The 15,526-nt window shown below is 38.9% G+C and overlaps 1 protein-coding gene across 4 annotated transcripts in view; it reads right to left on the bottom strand.

Moving 5' to 3' along the window:
* Positions 1–15,526, bottom strand: part of CP (ceruloplasmin) — a 39,737-nt gene that overhangs the window by 18,491 nt on the left and 5,720 nt on the right. For 2 of the 4 annotated variants that reach the window (XM_049803742.1, XM_049803744.1), the window contains exons 5-18: positions 14,952–15,206; positions 13,546–13,711; positions 12,436–12,575; positions 11,714–11,854; positions 11,387–11,598; positions 10,670–10,820; positions 8,563–8,775; positions 7,976–8,183; positions 6,602–6,741; positions 5,994–6,122; positions 5,299–5,405; positions 4,338–4,554; positions 3,575–3,714; positions 2,937–3,099 (exon numbers count right to left, since the gene is read on the bottom strand). In XM_049803742.1, the coding sequence (XP_049659699.1) occupies positions 2,937–3,099; positions 3,575–3,714; positions 4,338–4,554; positions 5,299–5,405; positions 5,994–6,122; positions 6,602–6,741; positions 7,976–8,183; positions 8,563–8,775; positions 10,670–10,820; positions 11,387–11,598; positions 11,714–11,854; positions 12,436–12,575; positions 13,546–13,711; positions 14,952–15,206 (2,382 nt within the window). Of the gene's footprint in view, positions 1–1,793; positions 1,863–2,275; positions 2,278–2,936; positions 3,100–3,574; positions 3,715–4,337; positions 4,555–5,298; positions 5,406–5,993; positions 6,123–6,601; positions 6,742–7,975; positions 8,184–8,562; positions 8,776–10,669; positions 10,821–11,386; positions 11,599–11,713; positions 11,855–12,435; positions 12,576–13,545; positions 13,712–14,951; positions 15,207–15,526 lie in introns of those variants that run through there. The other 2 variants (XM_049803745.1, XM_049803743.1) reach the window with 2 other exon arrangements.

The following is a 15,526-nucleotide window of genomic DNA, read 5'->3' as shown; positions in this document are numbered from 1 at the left end:
CTGTATGCGTAAAAGTAAGTGCCTTACTCTTCCAAGTGGAATTGGGCCCCACTTACTTCATTTTGCAACATAGACATTCCCTTGAATTCCAGCTAGCAAAACCAGTCAGCTGCTCTGTCATCTTAATCAAATACCCATGCAAGTGTAACACTGAAAGTGTTTTCATTTAGCAATTCACCAAAAAAAAAACACCCACCATAATCATAGAGAAATGGAAATGTTCCTAAGGGGAGTGGAAGATATGGACTGCCACTTGCTTGCTGGTTTTTTTGTATTTTTCTTCTCTTGTTGTACTTGGTTAGTAGACAAGTATTTGAAATATTGCTAGGCCAAAAATCCAGCTGAAAATTCTTTTTTCTTCTAGGATTTTGGTAAGCATCTCAGGTACTTGTGCATGTACGTACTGATGCTTGTCTTTCTTCTGGGCAGAAAACATCCTGTTTCTTCAGTCGTAATAAACTGTCACAATGTTTATGACTGACTTTCTTATGAATGCAGTTTGGTTTGTTGAGAATCTAGGACAAATAAAACAATGACTCCATGATCCCATAACCATCTAAAGGCCTAATTAGCTGACATTGACTTTATCAAATCCATTTTCACTGAAGCTGTAATATTACTTAAACCTGTAGAAGTCAGTCAGAAGAGATCATCTACATTGCAAATAAAATATATTAAAAATTAAAAAATAGTTTAACTTATCTATGTAGCATTCCTGCTACAGCCAAAATCAATGATTTAATTTACTAGCAGGGATTATGCTGGTTCCAATAGAAGCTTTCTACCTTAAAAAAGGCCAAAGCGATTTAGGCTTGTTACAGAGAAGCAACTTCCTTTGTTCTGGTAGCTGTAAAGCCCCAATGTTTTGCTCTGCCTGCATGTCCCATATATCCTTCCCTCTTGTTTGACACAGGTCTAACATATGTGGAGTTGGGCTATTAAAACAATCGGATGGCACGACGATACCTGCTCTTATTTTGACCAGCACCAGTCATGCACCAATACTGCTGCTTCCATATGTCAAGAAATGCCTAATTTGCCTAGGTCTGCCCTACGTAACTAACAGCAAAATAATTCCACTGCAGGAGTTGTTTAAGATTCATCAGAGCAAAGCTCTTAGGTATAGCAGTCACCAAATTTTGCCCTTCATTGTCTGAATTTCAGCATAATTTTTTCTGTTTTGCAATTACTTTCGTAACAGAAAAACAAAAACATCTTGTGCAACCATGATCCCTCAGTCATTGCATCTTTTAAATTCACTATCTTGAAAGATGTTACTGGATAAAATTATAATTCAACAGAAATAATAGAACTTTTTTGTGAGATGTTCAATTATAACATAGTATATAAGTTTTAAGTGTGAACCTATGGATAAAGTGATAACCAAATTCCTATTTTGCAAGCAATAACTACTAACATACCTGACTAGTAAAATGTGACAGCAGATGCCTAAAACAAATTTTGCTGTTACACAGGGTTACTTACAACTTAAAAAAAAGGAAAGTACATTTCATTTGGCTCTTCCATGTTCCTCAGCAGTTAAATAGCATGCATTAGGCATTGCCTAGAATACATTTAGCTTGAAAGATACTATTTTTATTTAAAGAGAAAAATATTTATAAGCTGTAAGATCCATTCAGCTGTCTTAGTTTATGGCCCTTTTGTTAGCTGTGGGCTGCCAAATGAAATCTTCCAAAACACACATGGAGATGAATTGTCCAGGAAATAGTATTTCTCAAGAAATGCTTCACTGAAGGTAGACCTTGGAGAATCGCTGTGGTAAAATGTTTTCATCATTCTGGGGTGCCTGCCATACCTTTACATTTGAACTGATTGAATAATCTTGGGAACAGACTCTTTGTCTGTAAGGGGGAAAATAGCTTTTGTTACATATATTTAATCAAAAGAATAGTCTACGGATATGAACAGAGTCAAAATGAGAGCAATGGATCCCAGTACCTTCTAGACATTGCAAATTACACTTATAAACAGCTTTAAAATGCACTGAAGGGTGCAATTTAATGCATTTTAGATGGCTGATTATGAAAAAAACCCAACATCCTGCTTCTACAAGGTAAAGTCTGTTTCTGCATTTCTGTGTCCTCTTAAGTCAATCTTTTTATTATCTGTGCAAGTTTGGCATAATATATTCTGTAAATCAGAATGGTTTATAAAATAGAACTAGATTGTGTTTAATATTCCAGTCTGTTTTTAGTATAGATACACATCTACATTATATAGTTGCATATCTATATATACACATCTACATACACACATCTTGAAATGTTCCTACTGTTCTTTTTCTGTCAATTAACTATAACGCATACCTATTACGCTCTGTCTTTTGCATACAGGAAAGTGTTGCTTTTAAAATTGTATTAACTTTGTACAAACAAGAAATTCAAAATTTCAAAATTCTTCAAGATTCAAGTTTTTTTCACAGGTAATATTGCTAAAGCAAGGTAATAGTGTCTGTATAGCTAAAACATGTCTTTTAGAAAGAAAAAACACTATTTAATTTTTCAGTACTTTAACTGTTAGGGATGACGACTTCAGCTTTATTTACCAACTGTTATTTTTGTTTTAAATAAAGATTGGGTGCGAGTCTGACACTACTGGCACTTCTTGGGTACAGAATTACTCTGTCTCCTGATGAATTCTTTTAAAAAAAAAATCTGACATTTTAATTTCATTGATGGGAAGCTGAAACAATAGTCAGTTAACATTCAGTCCTTTAGCTAGTTCTGTTTTCTGAGCACCAGCGGCTGAGGCAAGTATGATTGGGTGGTTTGCAACGTTCTGGCCTCCAGACATCAATATTAAGCCATGAAATATTGCTGGATGCCTGAACTGGTTCTGAATACGCAGGCCTGTCTGTGAGCTCCATTCTGCATCTTTAAACATAATGAACATTATTGAGATAGATAAACTCCTACCTTCCTTTGGGAGCACTGTGTAGGTTGCTTCCATGCCCGCATGGATGTGGTCAGTAACATGACAGTGTAATAGCCAGGTTCCAGGGTTCTGCGGGGTCATTTCCACAGTTTGAAATGTCCCAGGGAAGAGATCAAAGACATCTGCCCGGTAAACCCCTGTTTGCTTCAGGACAGAAAACCCCAATGGTTAAACAGTGTGGCATTACCAGATAGCCATAATTTAAGCTACCTTTAATGCATATTCCCACCAAACTTTTTAATCACAGTTGAGTGAAAAGGCACCTGCTGTATGTCATTTCTACAGAAGCATCACTTTGTACATCTGCTTCATGCTTAAAAGATCAATAAACTAGCAACTACATGGAAGTGAAGGAAAACTACAGCTGTTGTTTTACCACAGCCATGAAAATTCACAGCTACCTTGTGAAAACAACAACTTGTGAGGTTACCAGTCAGCAAATACCGCTTCTCTTGTATGTTGATAAAATACAGGTTTGAGGCATAAAAACTTTACCATCAAATTACAAGTCCTGCTTAATATTGTAACATTTGACTTTTCACCAGAGACTACAGTCCTTGGTATTTGATCTACCTTTCATTCTTAACACAGCAAGAAATGAGTGGAAGGGACCTGTTACCTTATAATCAAAGCTGTGACCATGGAAGTGTGCTGTGTGAATGTCTACTTCATTGCCCATTCCCATCAAATACCAGCTTACTTCATCACCAACATGCATAGTCAGACCATGTAAATTTCCAAACACCTTTCCATTAATGGCTAAAAAGAGGGAAAGAGCAAGACAGCGAAAACAAGATTTTGTGTATTGTTACTCTCTAAACTTCAATAGAATACAAGATTTGAAAGCTAATGCCAGGCAAAAGTAACGGCTTTGAATGGTATATAAAACCAAAACGATTGGACAGTATATTATGAATGGGTCTGATTATATTCCATACTTAACTAGAAAGTAGAATGTAGTTAAAAGTAAAGTTCTTTGCTGTACATCATTGCTAATATTGCAGTTCTTAAAGATTTGCATTTCCTGCAGCTCTTTGTAAAGGGTAAGCTTTACCAGGACATGCTTTCAGGATGCACATTGCCTTTCCAACTTATCCAGAACAGTTGTTTTCTGACATCAAATGAAAATTTCAAATTTCATTTTTACTCTTTCTCTCCTCAAAATTTTAACATGAGACCATTTTTCAGAGTTTAAAAAAAAAAAAAAAGTAATTCAGTGGCATTAAGGGTGTTTTCAAACAGTTTGAGTGAAATTTTTCAGACAATCTGCCCTGGAACTGGAAATTCAGAAGGGATGAGAAAGTCAAATTTATATGCAGTACTTTCAAACACATAATTTTATAGAGTTTCCAGAGTTACATTGACTAAATTGGGAAACATACCATGCATTTTATTACTTTCAAGGAATTCCTCATCCTCTTTATCAACAAGGTGTGGGTTGCTGGAATAGGTTTGAATGTTTTCATCCAAGTACCATGACTCATTTTCATCAAAAACCATAAAAAGAAGAGCAAACTGAACTTTCTTTTTAGTGTGAAATGATGGCAAATAATGTTTATGACACACAACAAGTGTGCCTATTAATCCACTGTAAGTGTCCTGAAATCATAAATGAAAAATCATATAATTACAAGATGTGACTAAGGAGAAGCACTTTTAATGGCAGACATGAATCCTCTTACTATTTTTACGGCTGTCAGTATCTGGGAATAAAGGTAGCCAGTGTCAGACAAACAAGGTGATTTCTTTACTGTTATATACTACCCATGGATCAAGTTCAATGGATTATGAAGAGTAACTGCCTCTTTTTCATCTCTTGCTAGAAGTAAACATTCCTTTTTAATTTCTTGCTCATCTTTTTTTTTCCAAATTCTTTTTAGGTTTTAGGATTTTGAGCTTGGTTTCCATTCAAAATATACTTCTTGACACTTTTTTATTTGCGTTTGCTGAGACATGAAGGAAAGAATACATTAATTTCCATTAAAATTATTAGTCAAGTTAATGGGTGCTTGTACAAAATTGGCAGATTTATGTTCCACAGTTGCTGTTAGTTTTCCCACACATGACTGATTAGACATTGAGCAAGCTATAAAGTGTTAGCTTTAAGAATGAAATCTGAGTGAGGTGATCTATCTATACCAACAGCAGAAAACCCAGGGACCAAGAACATGAAGGGCTGTGACTCTCAAATTCTGCCCTGACTTTCTTGCATTATTCAAGAGACAAATTCAAACATATGGTAGTGAGGGGAATGGCTTGACAGAGAAAGCAGAAAGTTTCAAACTCCTCTCCCTTTTGCTGTAAGAAAGAACAAAACCCTTTAGATTGATGTTAATAATGTACCTTAATGATGTCCACTGTTGAATGGTATGCCCATGCAATACAATGTGGATCTCCTCTGTCAGAACTAGATCTCTCTGGGATTTTCCAGACATACATTTTTGTTTCACCTGAATTGAATAAATATTGATTAATTTTAGAAGTTTTCTGTGTGCTGACCTATAAGAGGTCATCCTGAAACAGATATTATCTCCATTTACAGTTTATATTTTTCTTGAACTTCCTCTTCCCAATTACTGCACTAGCTAGCTTATTGTTATTTCCCTTCTGCAGATCCCGGACTCTTCTTGCCAACATTTTTTTTGTGCTTGTGGCTGCACTGTCCAGTTTATCATTCTTAATAAAAACAATTGTATCTTTTGTAAAGATCACAGAGGAACTTCCGAAATAATAGGTACCATAAGCTGTGCTCTCCCTATGTAGCCAAATCTGTTTGCTTTCATGAAAGGTGCAGCCTTTTTGATGCTATGTCAAAAAATTACTGATCTGTCAAGGGCTAGGATACACAGCAATAGTTAGCAGGGCCATTTTATTTGTAGAACTATTTGTCGTAATTGGCATAAAAAAATTTAAGAACCTAACGTAAAAACAAACAAACAAAAATTAAATCTTTCCTGCTATCCTAAAATGAAAGCTTGCTAAACCTTGCTAGAAGGCTTGACGTTACCTGCTAGAAATAAACAAGGATGCTCTGATACCTGGGTTAGTTACAGCAACAACAGAACTGTCTGTTTTCACTCCATGGGCATGTATAGAATAAGGTCTTGATGCCAAGTTCTTAAAAACTATTATAATTTTATCTCCAATATTTGACATAAGCAGTGGCCCTGTTGGATTGAAAAGAAAGATTAACTCAGTTTTACAGAAGATCAGAACAGAGAGAGAGAGGTTATGTTCAAATATACATCATTGGCTTATAATTCAACTAAAAACTATACAGAGATAATGTCATTCACTGCGATACGCTAACTTGAGTAGCTGAAGGTAGGCATCTAAGTAGAGGCCTAAATCTTAAAAGCTCCAACACCTGCTGTGTATTTGAAGTCAGTTTGGATGTTGCTGCCCAATTTTATGCTGACTTTGAAAATACTGACCTGTGATCAGGCAGCCAAGCAGGTTTTTTTTCTTGTAAAGCAAGCAATGTAATCTTGCAAGGAAAGCACCATGACAAAAGTAGCAATTCGATGTAGGTTTAGGTGCTTTGTGTGTGGGTAGAACTATACTCGGTATTATTCAAATAGTATCTTCTTGTTTTGTTTCACTACATTTTTCCCAGTTTCAAAACTGAACTTCATGATGACTGTACCTTGAATTTCCAGGTGCTGCTGCTCCTCTCCTCTGGGTTTGGGAGTACTGAATGTCTGATCAGTGTATTCGCGATATACTACCTTTCTGTATTTTGAGCCAATGAATTTGTTGTCTTTATTTAAAAATGGGTTGCCAGGGCTGCAAACAAAAAAAAAAAAGAAAATAGAGATAAGAATATGTTGTACATTTCTTCATGTATTTTAAAACATCTTTTGCAAGTATGTCAATTGACCATCAAACAAAAATCCAGCTCAGTGAAACTGTAATCTCATAGACCACTGGTATCTTCAACATGAAAACATTCTTGTTAAGCTAGGAGGTTTCTCTTAACCTAGAAGGTTAAAAAAAAACACTATAAATTGACCAAGTCTGTATAATATTTGAGAGAATACTGAGTGCTCAGCCTGACCGGTATTTCAGATTGCAAGAAGTCATCCAACAACTTGCATACCATAAAATAGAGCCCTCGGTGACTTTTGTAGATCTGAAATGAAGCCTAAAACTTCTAAAGCTTAAGTGCCTTGCTGAAATGAAGTGTGAGGGACTGATTCTCTGCTGAGATTATGGGAGCTGGAGACAGTGGGGGAAAAAAAGTCTGGTAACAGCATAGTCTATATTACTTGTGCTTAGAACTATGACGGAGTCCACTGTGGTGTGCAGGGCAAGGAGATATGCTATCAAGCTGAGGAAAAAGAAAATATAATTAAGTAAAAAAAATACAGGCAGTTACAATCTACTACTTTAACCTCAAATGAAGTTATACAGGTAGAACATGTAGAAATTCATCAGTTCATTGTTTAGCCTCTTCTGCTAATGGGCATAAATTATTTGATCCAATCAGTTCCCTCTCACTGAGATTCAAATACTGGGAATAAAACATCAAGGTGACAAGCTTCATAGTGAACGGATTCGGTCATGGACTTCTCTTGTGTAAACGAATGAAATGGAGAGGAGTAAAAGAGAACCTTAGAGTACAGATAAACATGAGACAAAGACGCACTACAAATTGTAGGTAATCAAATATCAGGACAAAGTAGTCATCGTATCTACAAATCAAATTAATGAACATTTTAAGCATCAAGGACTGTACCAACATCAGTAAATACTACATGTGCATGCACTATCTAGGATTCATGAATATTTGCAGGTGCCCCACAGAAGATTTATGCTGGACCATTTCATGAACATCATGCTGTCTGGCTCACAGTTACATGGCAACATTAGTGGAGAAGGACCACAAATTCAAGTGAGCCCTGAAAATATATATGCAAAGAAAGGATGTCTAGAAATGCCTGGAGGAGGAAAAGGTTCAGAGAAGTGAGTTGCTCCTTTGCTTTTTTGCATTTTTTCCCTTGCCTGTATTCCAAAGTACCTTTCCTCATGGTATTGATGCCTCTCAAATTCCCATGTCCTGTTAGGAGAATAGTCCCATTCAACTTCCACTGCAGCAATATAGTAAGTCTTTTCATGCAAATACATAGATAGATCCACATTCCACCAATGGCATTGTTTCACTTTGTAGTTCTGTTTCATGCCCCCTGTGTAGTGATCTGTTGTCAGGCATGACACTTCAAAAACTCCTAGAGGTCGTACAAGAAACAAAGACTTGTGGATAAATATCTGTTACTAGTAGATCTTGAGATTGTATTACCTATGTTGATTTAGTGTTTAGAGACTGAGACACAGGTTATTGCTCCTATAAGATCCAAATTCTTTGTGCAGCATGGCTACTTGTAGTAATGAAATTCAGCATACATAGAAGCCAGAAGAATCAAGACTTTAGTATTAAGAGCTTATATCCTATGAACACAAGTTTGCTGCCCTTCAAACACAGCTGTACACAGTTTTAGCTCACAAAGGATCAAAATATCAGCTGTTTAAAGCTTGTCTCTAAGCATAAAATATTCATAGGTAAACAGTTTCTAAACTAGTAACAGGATTTTTAAACAAAACATTTACCTTCAGAATCAGGCTTCATAACAGCTGTAAGGAATGTATGTGGAAAAAGATTTGCTGTATCTCTTCGTGTTCCTTTAGTTACGAATGTGTTTTCTGAAAAGTATATCCCGTGGATGTCGACTTCTGACCCCAAGCCCATCAAATGCCAGGAAACCACACTTCCTTTACACATCTCAAGACCAGGTTGATTTCCATACATATAACCATTAATGGCTGCAGAAGATTTGAGGAAACAAAACCCACCTTGATTAACACATTACTTAATTCTGCAATACAGATTAAATAATACATACTTCAGCTGTAATGTGATGCCTTAGACTGACAGAAATATCAATAAAATACTTTATCACATCAGCAAAATAAGAGAATCAAGCAAAACAACTTTTAAAACCCGCTGTTTTAAAACAATTTCTAACTGTTCCTTTTCAATGTCTAAAGCACAGGTAGCTGACTTGACCAACTGGAACTTCCACTGCTTTATGCCTGTCAAGTGTACAGGATACATAAAGCATCCTGCTTTATACCCTACAAGACCCTCCAGCCATACAGTGGAGACAGTCTGAAGTGTTTTTTAGTTTGAGTTACTAATCCTTTCTAGCTACTCTGCAAAATTTTCAAAGCCTGAGCCTCACAGGTACCACTTAATGCTCAGTATCAAGGCTTTGTAAATAGTAGGAATGCCCCTGAAGGCAAATTTAAGAAAGAGCACAAGCAAATATGTTTAAAGATTAGGACTTATTTGCAGGACTAGGTACTGAAGATAAAAATGTTCTTCCACATGAAACTTAAAGATGTTTCTACAGTACCAAAACACAATCAGTGTGAAACTCGGCTCCACCCTAGTAAAGAAACAAAGATTTTCATTCTAAGGGGCCATAGTGCTGGTAAAGGAATCCAGACTCAGCCACAAACACAAAATGAGCCAGCAATGTTCCCTTGCTACAAAGAAGGCTAATGGTATCTTGGGCTGCATTAAGAAGAGCATTGCCAGCAGGTCAGATTATGAAGGTGCGATTGCAGGTGTTAGTGTAGAAAGGCTTCAGACAAATTGAGCTGGAAAGCAGCTTGGCAGAAAAGGACCTGAGGGGTACTGCTGGACACCAAGTTGAACACGAGCCAGCAATGTGCCCTTACTGCAAAGAAGGTGAATGATATCCTGGGCTGCATTTTAGGCAAAGCATTGCCAGCAGGTCGAGGGAGGTTATCCTTCCCCTCTGCTCAGCACTGGTGAGGCCGCACCTGGAGTGCTGTGTCCAGTGCTGGCCTCCCCAGTACAAGCGAGACATGGGCATACTGGAGGGAGTCAACAAAGGGCCACAAGGATGACAAAGGGACAAGCAAGCCTCTCTCCTACGAGGAGAGGCTGAGAGAGCTGGGGCTGTTCAGCCTGGGGAAGAAAAGGCTCGGGGGATCTCATCAATGGATATAAACACCTGCCAGGAGGATGCAAAGAACACAGAGCCAGGCTCTTCCCAGTGGTGCCCAGCGACAGGACCAGAGGCGATGGGCACACGCTGGCGCACAGGAGGTTCCCTCTGAACATCAGGAAACACTTTTTCACTGTGACGGGGACTGAGCCCTGGCACAGGCTGCCTGGGGAGGTGGTGGAGTCTCCATCCTTGGAGGTATTCAAAAGCCACCTGGACATGGTCCTGGGCAACCAGCTCTGGGTGACCCTGCTTGAACTGGGGGGAGGGGGTGGACCAGATGACCTCCAGAGATCCCTTCCAGCCTCAACCAGTCTGTGATTCTGTGAAAATCCTCCTTTCAGCTACAGCATCTGTAGGGCAGAAGTCGGTTTTCTCTTGCTGCCTGGTTGCATTCGTAGGGGTTGCACGTGGGCTACAGACCTTATTCCTCCTTCTGTCTGCTCAAAGTAGTACTTAACAGTGCTAAATGCTCAACGGCCATGCAAGACACTGAGCAGCTGGCATTTTGAACTACCACATTTAGCTGAAATTTAATTGCATTCAAACATGATTTTGTTTCCAATGGAAAGGAATGAAATGTCTCTGCCACTATACAGTTTCCAGTCTCCAACATGAGATCACAAAAGTAAAAACCTTATTGTAGAAATTAGTATTTGGCTAACTAATAATTTTCTTACAGTGCATTTTGTTAGACTCTTGGAAGTCCTCATCATCTTTGTCAATTTTATTAGGATTCAGTGTAAACATCAAAATATTGTCATCCAAGTACCAGCTCAGATTCTCATCAAATACTGTGGCAAGTAGAAAAAACTCCATGTTCACATTTTTCTGTTGAGAAGAAATAGCACAAAGGAAAATAGAAATGAGTGAACAGAAAACGTCAGGGCAAAAATTCTGTATGCATAATAATTTATAAGTATAATTCACAAAGTAGGATAGATGCATACTTTGATACTTCATTCTAATAATCTCAGAGCTCTCTAATTGCTGTTATCTGGTGGACTAGATATCTGCTGCTATTGCTCTTTCTACCAGCAGGAACCACTTTGGGAAATGAATGTGTGTTTTGGTCTTTAAAGTCTATATTTTTCTAGCCATTCTCATCCTAGCTGAGACTTGAATGCCAGTGGTTGCTCACAGTGATGGTGGTTTCACAGTTCAGTGCCTGCCTATCTGAAGCCAGACATATTTTGCTTTTTTAAAAAAAAAACAAAAAGCAAACTCAGTTCCTTCATTTTATGTATTCCCCTCAGCACATGGGTGTGACTGTGATGTGGAGAGGTGGTGTTGCTGAGTGGTCCTCAATGTGGCAGGCCCTGAGGGCACAATTCAGGAGGAGACAGCAGATTCAGCTACCATGATGCAAATACTTCCTTTTTTCTTCTTTGACTGACCTGTTTCCCAGAAGGAAGAAGAGCTCCTTTCCTGCACACCAGGAGAGGACCCACAAGGCCAGAACTGGTGTCTCTGACTGCATCCACAGCTGAGTAATAAAGCCAGGTTAAACAGTCTGGATCTTGGTCTGTGGGGCCCACGTATTCTGGCACATTCCACTCATACGTAAACGTAGCACCGGGACTCACGTGAGAGGCTGGAGATTCAGTACCTATTATAGAAATCAACAGTAGGAATGAACATTGTTTATTTTATCATCTTTAATACATCAACATGTGTGACAGCTTGTTCTCTGGTGCTTGCAGGATCCCCATCTATAGGCGTACCTCTAGAGGCAGCACCGTACAACGCTCCCTCATCACTCTTGCGATAACTCACACCATGGGGCTGAATGCTAAACGGGCGGCTGCCGTTGTTTCGGAAGGTCACCCTGATGCTGTCACCCACTTCAGCCTTGATAACAGGTCCTAGGAAAGAACACACGGTCTAATTACAAGATGTTCTGTCAAGTGAGGTAGAGAATGGCTGGCTGCTTTTCCTATTGCACGGGGAACTGCCCCCGGGCCTGTGTGGCCGCAGACTAGGTCCCTGGCACGTGGCCTCAATCACAAGGCAGCCCAGCAGCCACTGGACTGCTCCATTCCCAATTCTTCGTGGAGGCCCAGTGATGTGCAGGACAGTTCCTCCCTTTGGAAAGGGACCTACAGACATTAGCACCAACCTCAGACTCAGTCCAGAGAGATGCCAGAAGCAGCCAGGTTGTAAATAGGGCTAGACCTGCCTAGCCTGGCCTTGTAATTCAGAGCCTGGCCTTTGGAGATCATGGCCTATTCCCACAGGCAAGGCGGGGACCACCACAGCATTGCTTTCAAGAGCTTTCTTACACCCTGAGGTGTCTGTTGGAGGAAGCCACAGGCACCAGCGTCTGCAGGAGGCAGGGAGAGCTGAGGGCCCCTCCCTTGGAGGCGGAGGGGCACTATGGCTAGCCTGTGGAAGTGATAGTTTACTCTCATAAGTCTTTGACATGAAATAATTTTAGATATCTTACCTAAGAGTCCAAGATGTGCTTCCTCTGCGAGTCTTTTTTTATGTTCAGTGAAAGAACCATCTGTGTATTCTTTGTAAATGGCTTTTTTGTAAGAGCCACCAATTCTTGTCTCACTTTGTTCAAAAAATATGTGAGATTCACTGTGTAAAAGAAATTGCAATAGATGCAAACAGTTTAAGTCATAACACTCAGTTTTACAAAGGCTGTCAGGACCTCAACCCTATTCTGCGGTATGACGTGCTGAGTTTGTCTTTTGGGTCTCCTTTCAGTGATGTGGCCACACACTTACAGGCAGTTCCATATAAGGATGTGCAGGAATCCATTATCCTTGACTAACTTCTCTTTAAGAAAAAGACACTGCTCTTTTGCCCTTTATAAAGCTAGCATGCTTAGAGACTCATCAATAATGATTTCTAGTCAACATTTTGTAACCTGAAGTTTACTCTTCTTTTTATTAAAAGTTCCAAATAATTCAACAACAGTAGATATAAACACCAAGAATATGTAACATCTAAAAAAGAAAGTGAGAAGATTTAGTCTACACTTTCAGTCTTCAAAAAAGGATCTTTCAATGTTTTACAAGCACTATTCAAATAATGAACTGTGCCTCATCCCTTGTGGAGCAGGTAAGTGTTCTTTAACTTACAGATGAAAAATCTGAGGAATCAATGTATTCAGTGAACTGATCCATGTCTTAAATATGTAAACACAGAGCAAAGGGCAAAGCTACCTCGTGCAAGTTGTTTGCTAGCTGAGATGCTGTTAGCATGATTTTCATCAGCTAAGGAGATAATAATGAATTCCTAGCTTTGTTCTCTAACTCAGAATAATCAATCATCTTGAATCATCAGAGGTCACTGCCTACATGTGACATTACAACTCATCTTCATCCCAGTGAAATTACTAACATTACAGTGAAATTTATAGTAATATTACAAGGAAAAAAATAGACCTAATTTGGTCTGATGTTTATCCTAGCATTGATATTTAAGCAGAAGCAAGGACAATGAGAAATTCTGCTTAAAAGTTCTACCATATGGCTTACCTTATTTAGCATGTTCATATCAATTTTGCTCAGAAAGTAAAACTTCTTTAATCAGAAGCACTTACCTGTCGGCGATTAGTTCTTGTCCTGTAAAATGGTTCACTGCAGATGGGCCATAATTCCAGATGACCTCTTCAGCAGCAATGAAGTACTCTCTTATCTTTGTACTCTCATTGTGATCCGTTGTGGATTTTCTGCAATCTTTTACTTTAAAGAGGGCCTGCATACCACCTGGAAAAAAACGAGGAGGTAGAGAAAATTAGGGAGAAGGAACTGCACTTTGTTTTCTCTTTCCCTGCTTCCAATAGCTCTTCTCTTCCCTGGAGAATTCCCATACCATTGATTGATATGCAAATCATAAATGAAAAGGAAGTTGAATGATATAAAAGAATGCACGCCAGCTGGGCTAGGATGTAGAAGCACAGCCATGGTATTTACAGTAGGCAGACAAGTGTGCTAAAGTGCATTCTGCTTGTAAAGCTGCAACTGGCATGGTAGTTAAAGAGAAGAGCAGGGTGGAGTGGGAATAGCACTGTCAGTTAGCACTTCAGTTAAGGCCAGGTGCTACCAGACTGACCATCTTCCCCCTAAATCTAATCAGCTTACTTGTGAAACTCCTGGGTCTCTGCACCCTAGGAGAAAGGTCTGTTAGGAAATCTGCTTGTTGGAGATACAAATAATATAATAGAGTCCTTTTACAGCTATGGATTAGGCCCATTTGTAAGATTTAAGTCTTGACCAGGATGCTGCAACCACATCAGGATGCTGCTTGACATGATAGCTGTTTCAAAACTTATAACCTCTGTGTAGTTGAATCTGCAGGTTAAACATACTCTTTTTTTATATCAGAATTTTCAAATCTTGGAGAATGAATTTGAATTCTGTGTTCCTTCCCCCTTTTGTGACAAATTACTTCTCTAATTCACTTACAGGGATATAGATCATGGAAAAGCATCGAATTAGCTTCTAAGTATTTCATATGTCTATCAAACACTGGAAATACAGGAAGATACAGGGAAGAGAAATGCAGATCATCTCCACTTATTAGCCAATGCTTTTTCCAGAACATGCCTTTGTCAGCAGGCAAGTGAGCCTGCCTGTCCTGTGCCGAAACACAGAATGAGCCCCAACTTTTTTGTTGGCAAACAGAAAATTGTGATTAATTACCTTCAGTAAGGGGCAAACATCATGCTATTGTTTGTCTCAAGTTGAGGCTTGCAAAAGTGCAGCTGCGCCAATTGCTGCCAACTGATAACAATTTCCATTACAGACAAGAATTTCCTTGATTTCCATGGCTACATGCTCAAGCTCATCTAATGCACTTCTAGGCATTTCAATTACTATGAGAGTTTTGTTACCTATAGGAGAATATTGTCTGGCATATACCCAGGTCAGGAGTACTGCTAAAGTGACTCACTAAACTGTTAGCTTAAGCTAAAACAAATTCTGATCACTGGAACTTACACTGTACCTTCGATATGGTCATTCACTTGGCAGCTGAGCAGCCATTCCCCAGGACTCCTTGGTATCATGACAGCATCAATGAATGTGGCTGGGAAGAGGTTGATGGTGTCAACTCGATGATGCCTTTCTATTAAGGTCTGTCCATGAAAGTAGGCTGAATGGATATCAGCTTCATTACCCATGCCAAAAAGATGCCATTTTACCTTATCTTCCACACACATTGTGAGGTTTGGGAGGTATCCATACACGTACCCATTGATTGCTAAAAGAAATGTTATTTATTACAGTTACCTTCACAGACCTTAGGATCTTTTCTTCAAAAGCAGGTGTCATATAACTATTGCTCTATTCTTCAAAATAGAGAGAGGCTCAAAACAAAACTGCACCTTTGAAAGTGAGCCACTATCAGACACACATTTCATCTCCACAACTATCTGAATGAACAGCAGTTCCTGCTATGATTCTGGAATCCATGTTAGAGCCAAAGGTATGTTCTTTGTTGACACTAACAGTAAAAACTGTTTTTCTAAACTGCAATATTATAGTGCAGAGTTCAGGACTAAGAAACAGAACAAAGTAACA

This window comes from Accipiter gentilis, chromosome 6, assembly GCF_929443795.1.
Source record: "Accipiter gentilis chromosome 6, bAccGen1.1, whole genome shotgun sequence".
Lineage (NCBI taxonomy): Eukaryota > Metazoa > Chordata > Aves > Accipitriformes > Accipitridae > Astur > Astur gentilis.
Note: the sequence above shows the minus strand (reverse complement) of the source record. Positions and strands in the feature narration are given on the sequence as shown.